Source organism: Podarcis vaucheri (genome assembly GCF_965113315.1).
Source record: "Podarcis vaucheri genome assembly, chromosome: 7".
NCBI lineage: Eukaryota > Metazoa > Chordata > Lepidosauria > Squamata > Lacertidae > Podarcis > Podarcis vaucheri.
Genome location: NC_138765.1, coordinates 93,981,257 through 93,996,734, shown reverse-complemented (window position 1 = coordinate 93,996,734; position 15,478 = coordinate 93,981,257). Strand labels below are relative to the sequence as shown.

The 15,478-nt window shown below is 50.2% G+C and overlaps 2 protein-coding genes across 2 annotated transcripts in view; both read right to left on the bottom strand.

Annotated features, from left to right (window-relative positions):
* LOC309536182 (tigger transposable element-derived protein 1-like) overlaps positions 1-15,478 on the bottom strand; it is a 190,010-nt gene that overhangs the window by 56,995 nt on the left and 117,537 nt on the right. The gene's annotated exons all lie outside the window — the stretch shown is intronic.
* Positions 6,275-12,018, bottom strand: LOC309537608 (uncharacterized protein; the record flags this gene model as incomplete). The annotated part of the gene is made up of 3 exons (XM_082232504.1): positions 6,275-7,916; positions 8,017-8,072; positions 12,011-12,018. The coding sequence occupies 3 exons, from the start codon at positions 12,016-12,018 to the stop codon at positions 7,339-7,341; spliced, it is 642 nt and encodes a 213-aa protein (XP_082088630.1). The 3' UTR covers positions 6,275-7,338.

Below are 15,478 nucleotides of genomic sequence, written 5' to 3'. Positions count from 1 at the left end.
GGAGCCCCAGGGCTGTGTCGATGGATCAGCTGACCAAGTCTGCGCTGACCATTGGAGCGCGCCAGGAGGCAAGAGCCTTGGAGAGGCGGGAAGGGAGAGGGGAACGTTGGAAGGAGTTACGCATTCCAGACATTCCTGAGCCAGCTTTCCCGCCGGCAGAGCCGATGGAAATCGGAACAGCCCGCGCGCGCGCAGTTTCAAAGCCCAGTGAGGGGGCGAAGAAGGAGGGAAAGGGAGCCCGGAAATGCTATCTCTGCCAACAGCCAGGCCACTTTGCCAGAGTCTGCCCCCAGAGGAAGGAATGGCAAGGGATGGTGGGGGCAGTGGAGGGAGGAGAGCAGGGAGAAACGGAGCAAGTAAAAGCCAACGCCTGGTTGCCGTCAGGGCACTGCAACCAGGCTCAAGAGCAGTGAAAGTGCCCGTACCAGAAGCTCCTCGACCTGCCCTAGTGATTGAAGTGTCGCTAGAGCTGCAAAATGGACACCCCCTACAAATAAAGGCGCTGTTGGATTCCGGCAGCTCTTGCAATTTTATGAGCAAGGAGTTTGCTGCTGAACATCAGATACAGACTATCCCTTTAAGCAACCCCCTGCAGGTGACCACAATCGATGGCAGGGAGCTGTTGGGAGGAGGAGTCAGCTTGCAGACCGTCCCAATGATAATGAGGGTGGCAAGGCACACAGAACTGATAGCGTTTAATGTGGCCACCTTGGGAGGCGCTCCCATTATTTTGGGAATGAGCTGGCTAGCCCTACATGATCCGCTGGTGGGCTGGCATCAAAGAGTGGTTTCCTTCGGTTCAGCACATTGCTTAGAACACTGCAGGGGGGAAAGGGGTTCAGCAGGGGCCCAAGCCACCCTGGCAGGGACTGAAGTGATGGAGAAAGGGACGGTGCCACCACAGTATGCTGATTTCAACGATGTGTTCAGCGAGAAGGAAGCTGATCAACTACCCCCGCATAGGCCCTTTGATTGCCAGATTAATCTACTCCCTGGAGCCCAGCTTCCTGTAGGCAAGCTGTATGCCATGTCAGACAGGGAGATGCAGGAGTTGAGAGCGTTCATTGACAAGAACCTGAAGAGAGGCTTCATCAGGGAGTCTAAGGCAGCGGGGGGTAGCCCAGTGTTTTTTGTGGATAAAAAAAACACGGACAAGCCGAGGCTGGTATGTGACTTTCGACAGTTAAATGCAGTGACTGAGCCTGCGGCTTTTCCCATGCCCAGGATTGATGATATTTTGACCAGGGTGCGAAAAGGAAAGATTTTTACAAAGCTGGACCTGAGGGGGGCGTACAACCTGATACGTATAAGGAAAGGGGATGAATGGAAGACCACCATGTTCACCCCTTTGGGGGCATTTGAATATCTCGTGATGCCTTTTGGATTACAAACAGGCTCCGCGTGTTTTCAAAGTTTTATGAACCACGTGCTGGGGCCTTTGCTCTACAAGAATTGCGTGGCCTTCCTAGATGACGTGTTGGTGTATTCGGAGAACGAGGAGCAACATGTGAGAGACGTCAGGGAAGTGTTGAGCAGGCTGCAAGCCAACAGACTGTGGGTGAAACTGGAGAAGTGTCAGTTTCATACCAAGGAGGTGGAATTCCTGGGGTACCGCTTGTCCGATAAGGGGTTGGCTATGGACCCCAGCAAGGTTCAAGCGGTGCTGGAATGGAAAACACCCAAGACCAAGAAGGATGTGCAGAGGTTCCTAGGGTTTGGAAACTTTTATCGTAAGTTCATCCGGAACTTCGCCCACCTGACGGCGCCCATCACGGACTGTCTTAGCGGCAAAAAGAAGTTTGTTTGGACGGGGGAGGCGGAGAGAGCGTTTGATGAACTGAAAAAGGCCTTCGCCTCTGACGAACAACTTCTACATGTGGATTTACAAAAAAAGCTGAGGGTCGAAACAGACGCGTCGGACAGAGCCATAGGGGCGGTGCTTCTTCTGCAGCCGGGGAAGGAGGGGTCAGAGTGGCGACCGTGTGCCTTCTTTTCGCGAAAACTGAACAAATCTGAGAGGAACTACACGGTGTACGACCGGGAACTTCTTGCCATTTATGAGGCCTTCCGGAGATGGAGGCATCTACTAATTGGTGCACAACAGAAGGTGCAAGTGTGCACGGACCATAAGAATCTAGAGTATTGGAGAACTGCGCGAGTGCTCAACCAACGGCAGTTGAGATGGGCTCAGGAGTTCTCCAAATTTAACTTTGAGATTTGTTACGTACCAGGCCCGGAGAACGTTAGGGCTGACGCTCTCTCACGCAAACCTGAATATTTGGAGGGAGAGGGTGCACCCGAGGAGACCCATGTCATTCCCGAGGACCGCTGGGTGTGTGGGGCGGCATTGGTGGGGCAAAGGGAGCTGGTAGAGGGAACGGTGCAGGATGAATACGCCCAGGACAAACTCAGGAGTCTCAGGAGGGAGGGAGACAAACCCGGGGGTTTTGAGGAGAGAAATGGGGCATTGTACTACAAGGGAGCGTTATACATACCTGAAGGGGAATTGAGGGAAAAGGTACTCAAGCAACTGCACGATAACCCCACAGCCGGGCATTTTGGGCAACACAAAACCATGTGGCTGGTCACCAGGGAATTCTGGTGGCCCAAGGTCAGGGAAGATGTGCGGGAATATGTGAGAGGGTGTGACAGATGCCAACGAGCCAAAGGGGAGAGGCGGGCACCGGCAGGTTTATTAGAACCACTACCCACGCCGGAGAGGCCATGGGAGGCAGTGGCAATAGATTTCATAACTGATCTGCCCAGGTCCAAAGGGAAAACAGCCATCATGGTGGTGGTAGACCTGTTAACCAAGATGGCCCACTTTATAGCCTGCTCACATGCGGTCACAGCAGAAGAAACCGCCAAATTGTTTGTGGAAAATGTGTTTAGGTTGCATGGCGCCCCCTTGAGGGTGGTTTCGGACCGAGGGAAACAATTTACTTCCAGGTTCTGGAGGAGGCTCATGGGCTTATTGCATGTAGAGGTCAATTTCTCTACTGCCCGTCATCCCGAAACCAATGGGCAGGCGGAAAGAGCCAATGGTGTCCTCCAGCAATATTTGAGGTGTTATGTTAATGACAGAGAGAATGATTGGGTGGAGAAGCTGGCGTTGGCAGAATTTGCCTACAACAATGCAGAGAACGTGTCCACGGGGATGAGCCCCTTTTTGGCCAATCACGGGTGTCATCCCCGAGCCTTCCCAGGGGGGGAGGGGGAGAACTGGAGCGTTCCAGCCGCAGAACAGTTCGTTGAAGAAATGGAAGCTATCCACCGCCAACTTCAACTTAATTTAAACCGGGCGAAGGAGGAATATAAGAGGCAGGCAGACAAAACCAGAAGGGAAGGGGAAAGCATTAGGGTGGGGGACCAGGTGTGGCTGTCCACCCAAGGGTTACCGTTTAAAGGAGGTTGTAAGAAGTTAAGACCCAGAAGACTGGGTCCATTTGAAGTCACGCAACAGGTCAACCCAGTGGCTTTCAGACTCCGGTTACCGAACCACATGAAGTTGCACCCAGTGTTCCACAGATCGTTGCTGTCACCGTATATAGGGGACAGAGAGGGGAGGGTCAATAGGGGACCAGCGATGGAGGAAAAAGAACAAAGCTACCATGTAGCGGAGATTCTCGATTCCAGGTGGAAGGGAGAGCAAGTAGAGTACTTGGTAAGGTGGGAAGGGGAACCGGAGTCGGAAAACACCTGGGTCAGGGCAGAGGATGTAGATGACGAGGTTCTGATTGAAGCCTTTCATCAGAGATTCCCTCGTAAACCCCAGCCAGTGGCGAGGTTCCGGAGGGAATACTTCGCCACCACCGACGAAGAAGAAGAGTTGGAGGGGTTCGCTGATTCCGAGGTGGAGGAGGATTCAGCGAGTCGGAACGAAGACCGATGGAGGGAGATGTTCGAGACGTCTGAAGATGAAGAGGATTCGTTTCGGGGTTTCAGCTCCTCACCGCCCAGAGGAGAGGGAGGGGGCGGGGGGGGAAGGGGGCCCTGGAGGGGAGGTGGATGTCAGGGAACTGACATCAGAGGGAAAGGAGGTGGTAGGGCTCCCAGAGACTGGGAGAGACTCAACAGCCAAAGCAGGGACCAGCAGGGGGAGCACGGGGTCTCTGGAGGGGAATCTCAGTAATACTGAGAGAGACGCAGCAACGCAGGCAGGAAGCAGGGGAGAGAAAGGGGTGAGAGACACTTCTAGCGAAAATAGTGGGGAGGTGTCAGAAGCAACTGCAGGGAGACCCATGCTTCGTCGGAAGCTGTCACGTCGTGAGTCCAGGAGACGTGTTTCCGTTAAGGAACTTCTTTGTTGGAGGCGTTTCCGCAAACAGCCACTGTCGGACTCCACCAGTGACTAGAGCAGACATGTCTGATGAGCTCTGTCACGCACAGAGACTTGTGGGGCCGCACAAACTCTGAAGGGGCACACTTTTAAGCACAAGCAGCTAATCAACCCCCTGACACAAAATAAATTCCCTGTCCTCAATTCCTGTTCAATGAATAAGCAGGCAGGGTGGGTGGGAACAAAGTGTCTCTTTGGTTGCCAAGGTTCTCTCATCTTTATAGATCACTCTGTGTATTTATAGTGCCCCTTGCAACAGCAGTCAGTAAAGGAGGAGTGCGTGAAACAGCCCTCCACCTTCCCTCAGAGCTATCCCCCAACAAAAATATGCATTTCTTTTTTCCAGGACATGTCTTCAAGTGTTTTGTTTTGTTTTGTTTTGTTTTGTTTTGTTTTGTTTTGTTCTCCACCCCACCCCCACCCCACCCCCACCCCACCCTGAGTTCCACACTGGGTTTCAAAACCAGATTTCAAAGACATTTTCATGCTTAAAAGCCAAAATTAGGTGCCATTTCTTGTTGCTTGCAAGCTGTCGTGATGATGTGGCCCATATTAGAAGGAAGGGATTTTGCAAGTATAATGTTTTAGAAACAAGTGTACAAGAACAACAACTGATACGTTAAAATATAGGGCTTCAGGTATCAAGGAGAACCTGCCTAACCATCAACTTTGTACCAGCCCTGGAAAAGTGCTAATTTTCTAGAATTGTTTTAAAAACATTACAATGGGCCCCCCAATGTCTCCTGTTCAGGTTTGCAAGACTCCTAGCAAGAACATTCACAAACATCCCTCAGCTGCTGCGAAAGTAAAGTAAAGGCATCTCAAACCCTGCATCCCATCACCAATGACAACTTCACCAACATTTTATCTCCTTTTTGGTAATTTTGAAATGCAATTTCTTTTTGTTAAGTTGTGGGTGAACATATCAGACGACACAGCGATTCTTCAAACAGCTCTTGTTTATTCACAGGCCAGAACAGAACTGAACTGAACTGAAGGGTTCAGCCAGCCTGCTTATATAGAGCTCCACTACAACACAACAGTAACCACTTTCTGTAACTATCCAATCACTGAAAGTCACTTTTAATCCCTGATTTGCATATGTGGACCTGAGTCAAAACTAACTACAGTATCCCCCTGCTGGCCCAGGGTGAGAACTTCAGTACATAACACCCCTCCCCACCAAGATAAGGTGTTAGTTACAATCGTAATAGTTTCCTTATATACAGCACTACACGTAATGGTTTAATTAGGCACAAAAGCATATCTGTTACATTTCACATACTTCCATTAGACCAGCAGTGTTACATGTCCAACAACATAGTCCTTTAAATAAGTTGGGCACTTGGAAACTCTGCCAGACCGCCAGGGACCAGTAGCCAGGTCCGGGGGGGGCCACCCAATTCTTGCTGAGGCTGTGGTGCAACCCTAGGTGGCATTGAAACCAAGTCCCATTGATCCACTGCTGTGGGTGGAACCTCCGCAAGTGGAGTTGGCAGAATGTCAGGCATGGCAGTGGTCTGAGTCTGTGGTAAGTCTGGCAGACCCTCTGAAGTGGCTTTGTTCGGCTCCACACCGGCAGTTTGCGAGAGAGGTGTAGGTGGAGCCTCACCATCTGTAAGTATCTGTTCCAGAGCCACGAGCGCAGTTGGGGACACCACGGTAGTGTCCAAGTCCCCAACCCTGCGCCTAAGCCGGCACCACAAGCGTCTGTCTTCGAGTGCCACCTGGTACGAGCGAGATCCAGTGACTCCCACTACTGTGGCTGGAACCTAAGGAATGTTCCCTACAAAGTTCCGGGCAAAGACCTGGTTTCCTGGAACAAATGATCGTGGTGCGTTGGCACAACCTGGGGGTTTGGCCACGGTAAAGTCCGGGTGCAGACGGGCGGGGACCTGAGGCGGCGCATAAGCAGTTTGGCAGGACTCCGCCCTGTGGCCGCATGAGGGGTGATGTGTTGTACAAACAAGTATTCGGCGACCCGCTCGTGCCAGTCTCCCTGGTCCAGGTGTGCCAGTGCCTCTTTTGCCGAGCGCACCATTCTCTCCGCTTGCCCGTTGCTGGATGGGTGAAATGGTGCCATTAGGGCATGGCGGATGCCCAATCCCAAAAGGTACCACTCAAAAGTGCCTGACGTGAACTGTGGTCTGTTGTCGGAGACAAGGACATCAGGATACCCATGCGTCACAAAGAGGCCTCGCAGCACCCGGATGACGGCCTCGGTAGTGGTGGAGGGCATCAGGGCCACCTCCAGCCATTTGGAATAGGTGTCCACCACTACCATAAAGGTCCGGCCACGAAAGGGGCCGGCCAGATCGATGTGCACCCTTGACCAGGGTGTCTTGGGCATCTCTCAGGTGTGTCCCTTAGCTGCCGGTGGTGCAGGCCTAGATTCTTGGCACGCTTGACAGGCGGAAACCCAGGCAGTGATGGCATCGTCCATGTTAGGCCACCAGACGTAACACCAAGCCAACGCCTTCATTTTGACAATTCCCGGGTGGCCAACGTGCAGAGCCTCAAGGACGTATTGACGGAGTCTTTGGGGAATCACGACGCGGTGTCCCCACAGCAGATAGACACAATGAGCCGAGAGTTCATGTTGTCTGGTTGCGAACGGCTGGAACTCTGATGCAAAAGGCCCTTGTGGCCACCCCCTCCACACGCAGTTGAGCACATGGCTGATGATGCGATCCTGGGCAGATGCGGAGGCCACCATGGCAGCCGATACAGGTGCTGCCGGAAGATCCTCAATCAGGAGGAGCGATGAAGCAGGAGCCGGGTCTTCCACAAACGCTGGAAGAGGGTAACAGCTGAGGGTGTCGGCATGGCCCATCGATTCCCCTGGGCGATGGACGAGCCAGTAGTGGTAGGCAGCCAGGAAAACAGTCCATCGCAGCATGCGTGGCGAGAGGACCGGTGGAGTTGGATGATCACCGGCAAGGAGGCCCAGGAGCGGCTTGTGGTCAGTGATGAGGTCAAAAGTCCTGCCATAGAGGTATTCATGGAACCTCTTCACTCCAGCCACAAGTGCCAGTGCCTCCTTGTCGAGCTGGCTGTAATTCCTTTCCGTCGGAGATAGCGTCCTGGAAAGTAGGCGAGTGGTGCTTCTCTTCCATCTGGAAAACGGCGACAGTCCCGATGCCAAAAGGTGAGGCGTCGCAGGCAAGGACCAGCGGCCTGGCTTCACTGTACTGTACCGGCACACTGTCCGATGAAAGGAGAGCCTTGACCGCATTGAAGGCCGCCGTCTCCCGATGACCCCAGGACCAAGGCGTCTTCGTGCTGAGGAGTTGGTGAAGAGGCTCAGCCACCGTGGCTTTGTGGGGCAGGAACATGTTATAAAAGTTCAGCAGTCCCAGGAATGCCTGCAACTCCGTCTTGTTCTTTGGGATGGGGGCCTGCTGGATAGCGCGGATCTTGGATGTGGTTGGATGAAGGCCGGAGGCATTGATAAGATAGCCCAGGAACTCTACCTGTGAAACGGCAATCTGGCACTTCTCCCTCTTTACCTTGAGCCCGGCCTCCTGGAACCTGGTCAGCACGGCACGGAGGCGCTCAAACAGCTGCTGGTGTGAGTCTGCGGACAACAAGACGTCATCAAAATATGGTACCTCGCCTGGAAGCCCTTATAAGAGACGTTCCATAAGGCTTTGGAAGATGCCAGGAGCCACACTCACCCTGAACTGCAAACGACGGCAACAGAATGCCCCTCGGTGGGTGACGATCATCTGGGCTTCAGTGGTGGCATCATCGACGGGCAGTTGTTGATAGGCTTGGGCTCTACTCACCTCACAGAGTGTTTGTTGCTGGGGAGGAAGGGAAAGGAGATTGTCAGCCGCTTTGAGACTCCTTCGGGTAGTGATAAAGCGGGATATTAAATCCAAACTTCTAAATCCAAACTTCTTGGGCAAGGTTCAGCTTAGCAAAGACCGTACCCTCACCCAGGGAATGCAGCAGGTGTTGGACAACAGGAACTGGATAAGCGTGCTGCTGAAGTGCCTTGTTGATCGTGGACTTGTAGTCGGCGCAGATTCTCACTGACCTGTCCAGCTTGACAGGCGTGACGATGGGGGTTTCCCACTTGGCGTGGTCAACCAGCTCCAAAACTCCTTGGGCGATCAGCTTGTCCAGTTGTTCATCCACCTTAGCCTTGAGAACAAAGGGAACCCGGTGTGGCTTTAGCTTCATGGGGGCGACTTGTGGATCAAGGTTAAAGGAGATGGGTGTACCTGTATATTGCCCCAAAGTGCCGTCAAAAACCTCGGCAAAGTCTTTGACCAGACCCTCAGTCTCTGCATTAGAGATGCAGTTGATGCCGGCGACTTCCAGGCCGAGGGCATTAAACCAGTCTAGCCCTAGGAGGCTTGGCCGCTGACCTTCGACCACCACCAGTCGGAGCAGGCCTGAAAAATCCTTGAAGGTGATCCGGAATCGGCCAATGCCTACCACGGGAATGTCGTTTCCCTGCTAGTCTCTCAGGTGTACGCGGTGAGAGTCGAATTGCCTTTTGGACACTCTGGGTACCAGTCTTTTGATGGTGCTCCAAGACACGATGGACAGGGCAGACCCGGTGTCAATCTCCATGTCACATGGAGTTCCTTCAATGAGCACCGTGACATTCAGCTTGCGTCACGTAGGCGAGTCAGTTTGGCCAATCGTGGTTCCAGATGGGCAGAGCGAAACAGCTTTCCTTGGCGGACTGGAGTGAAGACTTGCGCTTGCGAGTCGGTGAAGGGGGGGGTGTCGGACGGAGCCGATCGGCAGACCTTAGCAATGTGGCCCCTTCTGGAACACGTCCGACAGATGGCGTCTCTGAATCGACACTTGGCACGGGAATGGTTGCCTCTGCAGCCGGCACATTCCAATTGGCTCTTGAACTTCCTGCGCTCCCGCTTTGTCTGGTGCACGTTATCGTCTTCACTGGAGGATGCCTTATCACTGCTGGCCTCTTCATGATGCACTGGAACTGGCTTCCTAGCAAGACGGAACTGCTGACCTTGAGGATCTTCTGGTTGGAGCGTTCAGCAGCTTCTGAGGCCACGGCCTCCTCAATGGCTTTCTGCAGCGTGAGGTCTGGCTTGGTGAGGAGACGCCATTGCAGACGGATGTCCCGGACCCCGCAGACGATTTGATCCATCAGGGCATCGTCTAAGTCTCGGAACATGCAGTGCATTGCAGCCTGTCGGAGGGTGGTGGTGTAGTTGTTGATTGACTCCCCCTCTGCCTGGTTCCGGTGGTAAAACCCATGGCGGGCAGCAATCTTGGACGGCTTTGGCGCGTAGTGGTTGCGGAGCTTCTCTTTAATCGTGTCCCACGGTGCTGCCTGGACTGCTACAGGTGCAACCAATGCTCGGGCTGTCTCAAACACCTCAGGCCCACAGAGGCTTAGGAATAGGCCCCGCTTCCACTCCTATGATACTTCTGTTAGCTCATTGGCTTGGAGGTAGCAGTCGCACCGAGTGAGGTAGGAGTCCCATGATTCAGAGGCTGGGGTAAACGGCGGTAGAGGCACGAGTGAAGCCATGGTTCCGATGCCGGCATGAAGGGTGATGGATGGAACACCGTGCTCTAGCCAGAACGGTCAGCTCTGAATTGGTTCTGCTCCGTGATTTCACTCAGTGATTCAGCTCAGGTCAGCTCAGAGAGTGGCCGCATCTGGCTGTGCTCTGATGTTCATTGATCCCATCCTCATCGCCAGTGTTAAGTTGTGGGTGAACATATCAGATGACACAGCGATTCTCCAAACAGCTCTTGTTTATTCACAGGTCAGAACAGAACTGAACTGAAGGGTTCAGGCAGCCTGCTTATATAGAGCTCCAGTACAACGTAACTGTAACTATTTTCTAAAACTATCCAATCACTGAACATCACTTTCAATCCCTTATTTGCATAACTATCTACAGTATCCCCCTGCTGGCCCAGGGTGAGAACTTCAGTACATAACACTTTTCTCATTGATTGACAGAAAATAGTAAAACAAAAACAACAAACCAAGAGGAGGGCTTAGCAAAAAAAAAATTACAGTATTCACATCATTAATTTAAAGTAATGTACACATTTGGGTATATTCAAGATACCCAAGCAAAAATAATAATTATGTAGCATAAAAACATTTGCATTCTTAGCTTTTAAACCTCATGAGCTGGGTCTGAGCACCTTTCCCCCCCTTTTTGCCCAGGCATCTACACACACACACACCCCAAACACCCCCACTTCAATCAGTGCTGAATCAGAACAAATGGCAGTTCAGGTTTGCACTGGATTGCCATTTGATCTGATTTGGCAGCAAAGTGGGTTTTGGGGGGTTAGCACTGGGGCAAAAAGTAAGTGCTCGGACATGACAGTTTAAAGCACAGACCTGTGCCTAGAAATGTGGCACAAAAGGAAGTCTGGATGAACCTTAAGCCTTAGCCATTTCCTTTGATTGACTGGTTGGTTGGTTGGTTGATTGATTGATTGATTGATTGACTGATTTAGTTTCACACAGTTGTGTAGTGGCAAATGCTGAAATGCAGGAGCTCAATCTGACAGTCCCTGCAGCCATGCTCCATTCAACTCGGTGGTGCTGATTCCACTTGCAAAACACATTGGGCTGAATCCAGTGCTAGTCCTACTCAGAGTAGATCCTTTGGACAGGGCTCACTTTTTGGCTCATACATTTCTATGCATCCATCAGGGCGAATGAAGCACTGCTTGCCAACTTACGTCTGTCCTCAACCAGCCCTCGCCTCCCTGCCAACTTACTTGCCGGGGGGGGGGGGCCTGCCTGCCTGCCTATCTGCCTCCTCCTTCTCAGTCTCAGGTGCTGGCCTGGTGCAACTCAGCCAGAAGGAGGAGGAGGGCAGGGGCAGAGGCGGGGGGGGGCGGGGAAGAAGCTGGCTCTCCTTCCCACTGGCTCTGGCTCCACCGATGGTTGGGCTCCTTACCCTCTGCCCAGTGGGTGTCAACCACCACTGAATGGGTCTACTTGGAGTAGAACTTACTTGGACCCAACCCACTAAGCTTCAGCAAGACATTTTCAGCTAGCTGAAATGCAACACTAAACTTTTAAGTAGAAATGCAATCAATCTTGCAAAGAAGTGTTTAGGGTTTAAACTCCTAGTAAGAAGCAGAAAAAACACCAACCAAGCAAAGGAAAGACATAGCCATTCTTTTCTTGATTATTGTCCTCATCTGCAGACTTCTGATGTGTCACAAATATTGGGGAATCATGAAAGCCTGGTTAAGAAAAAAGTTCCGGAGCTGCACCCCACCGCACCCCTCCTTACTATGCTTCTGTTTTTACACTTCATAACTATTTACATTAAAAGCAAAAAATTCGCCATCCACATACAAATTAAACTACCACCATCCATTACAAATTAATATCTACCTAAAGTATCCATCTGTTCCATCCACTAAAATTAAGATCAAACTGTATTTCAGGTGTTGGGGGGTGCGGGAGAGAGATAGTATTAAAAGCTGTCTAAAATGAGAGGTTTTTCCCCCCATAAGTTGCAATGCCAGCCTGAATTTTAAACTCTGCCCAAGCCATTCCAATTTATTCTTGGTGTTCCTTCCTAATGAGGTGATTAATTGACAAATTATGAATCAGAGAGAGGCGTCTCATTTCTGTTTCCTTACAGCGCTGGAGATTATCAATTTCAGAATGTTCTGGGGACTGAGTTTTACCTTTTCATCTCGAAAAAAGCAAACACAGCAACATCAAAAAAGCAGGGAGCAATTAGAGAAACAAATACAGGAGACTCCATGCTCCAGAAGAGGGAGACTGCTAATTGCATCAAAATGGCATCTGCGCTTATGTGACGCAGCCGTTGCACCCGTATGCAGTGCCCTTGCGCATTCCCTGAGTTCGTCTGATGTCTGGCTCAGGAGGCATCCCAAATTCACCACAGGACACTTCGAGTCCCATGCTGTGTCCAGAAATATAATTCCAATGTTTCCCCCATCCCAACTATTTTCAATTAATGAAAAATGAATGGGTGGCAGCTGTGACTGGTGCCCATTTGGGCTGGCAGGGTGAAGAGCAGGGAGCCAGGGGTCATGAGAGGCAGAGCCAATAAATTCTTGCTAACTGGCAGCAGCCCTCAACCCTGGGAAGCCAGATGAGCAATGGCTTTCCTGCCTGGCTTTCCTGCTGACTTGTGCATGAATGAGGGTTCTTTTCCCTCACAAAACTATGATTTCCACAGTTCCCTGGGGAAGAGGGACTGATGGTTAAATCAGACTGGGAACTGTAACTCCATGAGGAAGATTCCCTGGTCCTGAATTGGTTAACTGTGTTCCTGAAGGGCAGGGCAGCTGTCTACCAGTACCATCTGGTACGCAGGCTGAGACCCTACCAGCCTGAGGACTGTCTCACCAGAGTGGCACATTCTCTAGTTATCTCCCGCTTGGACTTCTGCAATGCACTCTACATGGGGCTACCTTTGAAGGTGACTCAGAAACTACAGCTAATCCAGAATGTGGCAGCTAGGCTGGTGACTGGGAGCAGCCACTGGAACCATATAACACTGGTCCTAAAGGATCTACACTAACTCCCAGTATGTTTCTAAGCACAATTCAAAGTGTTGGTGCTGAACTTTAAAGCCCTAAACAGCCTTGGCCCAGTAGAGCTGAAGGAGCATCTCCTCCCCCATCGTCCAGCCTGGACACTGAGTTCCTCTTCCAACGAACTTCTACTGGTCCCCTCACTGCAAGAAGTAAAGCTACAGGGAACCAGGCAGAGGGCCTTCTCAGCAGTAGCACCCACCCTGTGGAACGCCCTCCCATCAGATGTCAAGGAGATAAACAACCACACAACCTTTAGAAGACACCTGAAGGCAACCTTGTAATGCAAAGTTTTTAATGTTTAATGTTTTATTATGTTTTTGTATATTCTGGGGCAACCCAGTCAGATGAGAGTGGTACAAATTAAAAAAATACGATGATGATGATGATGAACCTCCTAACAACTCTGAGCACTCTTAACAAACCTCATTTTCCAGAATTCTTTGAGGGAAGCAGGACTTCTTAAAGTGGTATCACAGTGCTTTAAGGGAGGCCTTGAACAGCCTGGCTTACTGGCATACCCTCTTTCGGAAAGGCCAGGAGAAGCCCCTGTCTTCCCTTCTGCTCTCCCTTCCCTGACAGCCTATAGAGTGAGCGCAGGGCAGGGAAGGGTGCACAGAGCGCTGCCATCCTGCACCCCTGTGCTGCTCTTCACACCAGGAATTGGCCACTTAAGGCGTTCAGCTCCACCAAGGGAGCAGAGTGACTGGCATTTCTTGTGGGGAGAAAAGGCCATCTTTGGGAACTTGAGGAGCTAGGCAGGGTGGAACATGGAGCCTTTTGATTTATTGAAAGCCATTGACTCAGACAAAGACAACCAAGAGTTTTGCTTGTGTGTGTGTGAAAATGAAATAGAAAAGAAGGTCATTTGAGTATCTGCTGACCACTCAGAAGTTCTGACAAGCACAAAGCAGGGCATTTTGCAAGCCTCAGCACCAAAAGCTTCTCAATAGTGCCACTGCCAGTGCCACCCAGCGCCACCTGGCCCTGTTCACAAAGGATGTGCTTACAAAATTGACTCTACCTGGTTGGGGGGGGGGAGCAGGGAGCAGAAACTCCCTCTCCCTGCAGGTTTGCTTTCCCTATGCAAGTGTTTTTTTGCTTTGCACTCCCTGGAAACATTAACAAAGCCATCAGTATAAATAATGGTACATTATTCCGGACATAATAAATACTATTTATTGTGTGTGACCCTGATGCACAGTTTCCACAGAGAAATTGGTTTATGTGCAGAGTTTGCCATCAGGTGGCCAATATTAGTATAGCAGCGGTGAATTATGATTATTTTTTAAAGCATCGGGATTTTTTCTTGTGACTTGCAGAACTTCTGGAAACACCTGCAGCACCTGAGCAAGGTAGACTCCAAGTGGAGCCTCTCCTTCAGAGTCCCAGTGCTGCTTGCCGAAGAGGCAGTCCCTTTCCCCATTTCTGTCTCAAGGGTCTTGAAAACTTATGGGCTTATATGACGTCAGCAGCATCAGACAGTGAATCTAACACCCTTTCAGCCTCCCACAACACCTCACAGGGATGTGGGGATGTCCATTCCAGTTGCCTTCTTATTCTTCAAGTCTTAACTTCTCCACATGTCTACATCAGTTTGTAAAGTCCTTGTGAAAACGCAGCAGTATTCTTGCATGCAATATTCCCCAATATACCGCATTGCCCCAAATATAAGCCACACTTTTTTTTCCAAATTCCGACTGTGAAAAGTTAAAGTGCGACTTAAATTCGTGACCTTAAAAAAATGGGCTTTTATGATATTGCTGCTGAAACAGACATGTGGTAAAACAGAAAGGATGTGAGTGCCTGCAGAATTTTAAGGGAGCAGCTTATATTGTCTTTTGTATTGTATTGTCTTTTTTTCCTCCTTGAATTTTAAAGGTGCAGCTTATTTGTGGGTGCGGCTTATATTTGGGCCAATACGGTACATCTTTGTGCTACAATAATGAAAAACCACAATTCGGTTTTAAAAATGTTCTTTGAAGTGCAAGATTTCTTTCCATTCCCTAATACAGTGGTACCTTGGTTTAAGAACAGCTTAGTCTATGAACAACTTGGATTAAGAACACTGCAAACCCAGAAGTAGGTGTTTTGGTTTGTGAACTTTGCCTTGGAAGCAGAACATGTTCCACTTCTGGAAAGCACATCTTGGTTTAAGAATGCTTTGGTTTAAGAACAGACTTCCAGAATGGATTAAGTTCGTAAACCAAGGTACCACTGTAGTTATGTCACATCAGAAAAATTGTGGAGTATGAAAAGGAGCACAAGATGGACCACAAGCACTGCGTGTTTTTCAGAGTGCTGCACCTGAAAAAGAATTGGGGGGGGGCAGGATGGGTGCCAGCCTAGATCAAGAGTGCCTTTACTATATTTTTATGTATTTTATTTTATCTGACAAGATATGTATGCTGCTTAATAATCACAAACCTCTACGTCAGTCACATAAAACAATATAAAAATACAACTAAAATCAAATGATTATAAAAATTGACATAGAATTTATCGAAATAGAAATAAATTCAGTTGTTTCAGAACTAAAAATTGTGCTGTTATGGTCTAAGGACTAACACAATAAAAATTATTCAACTC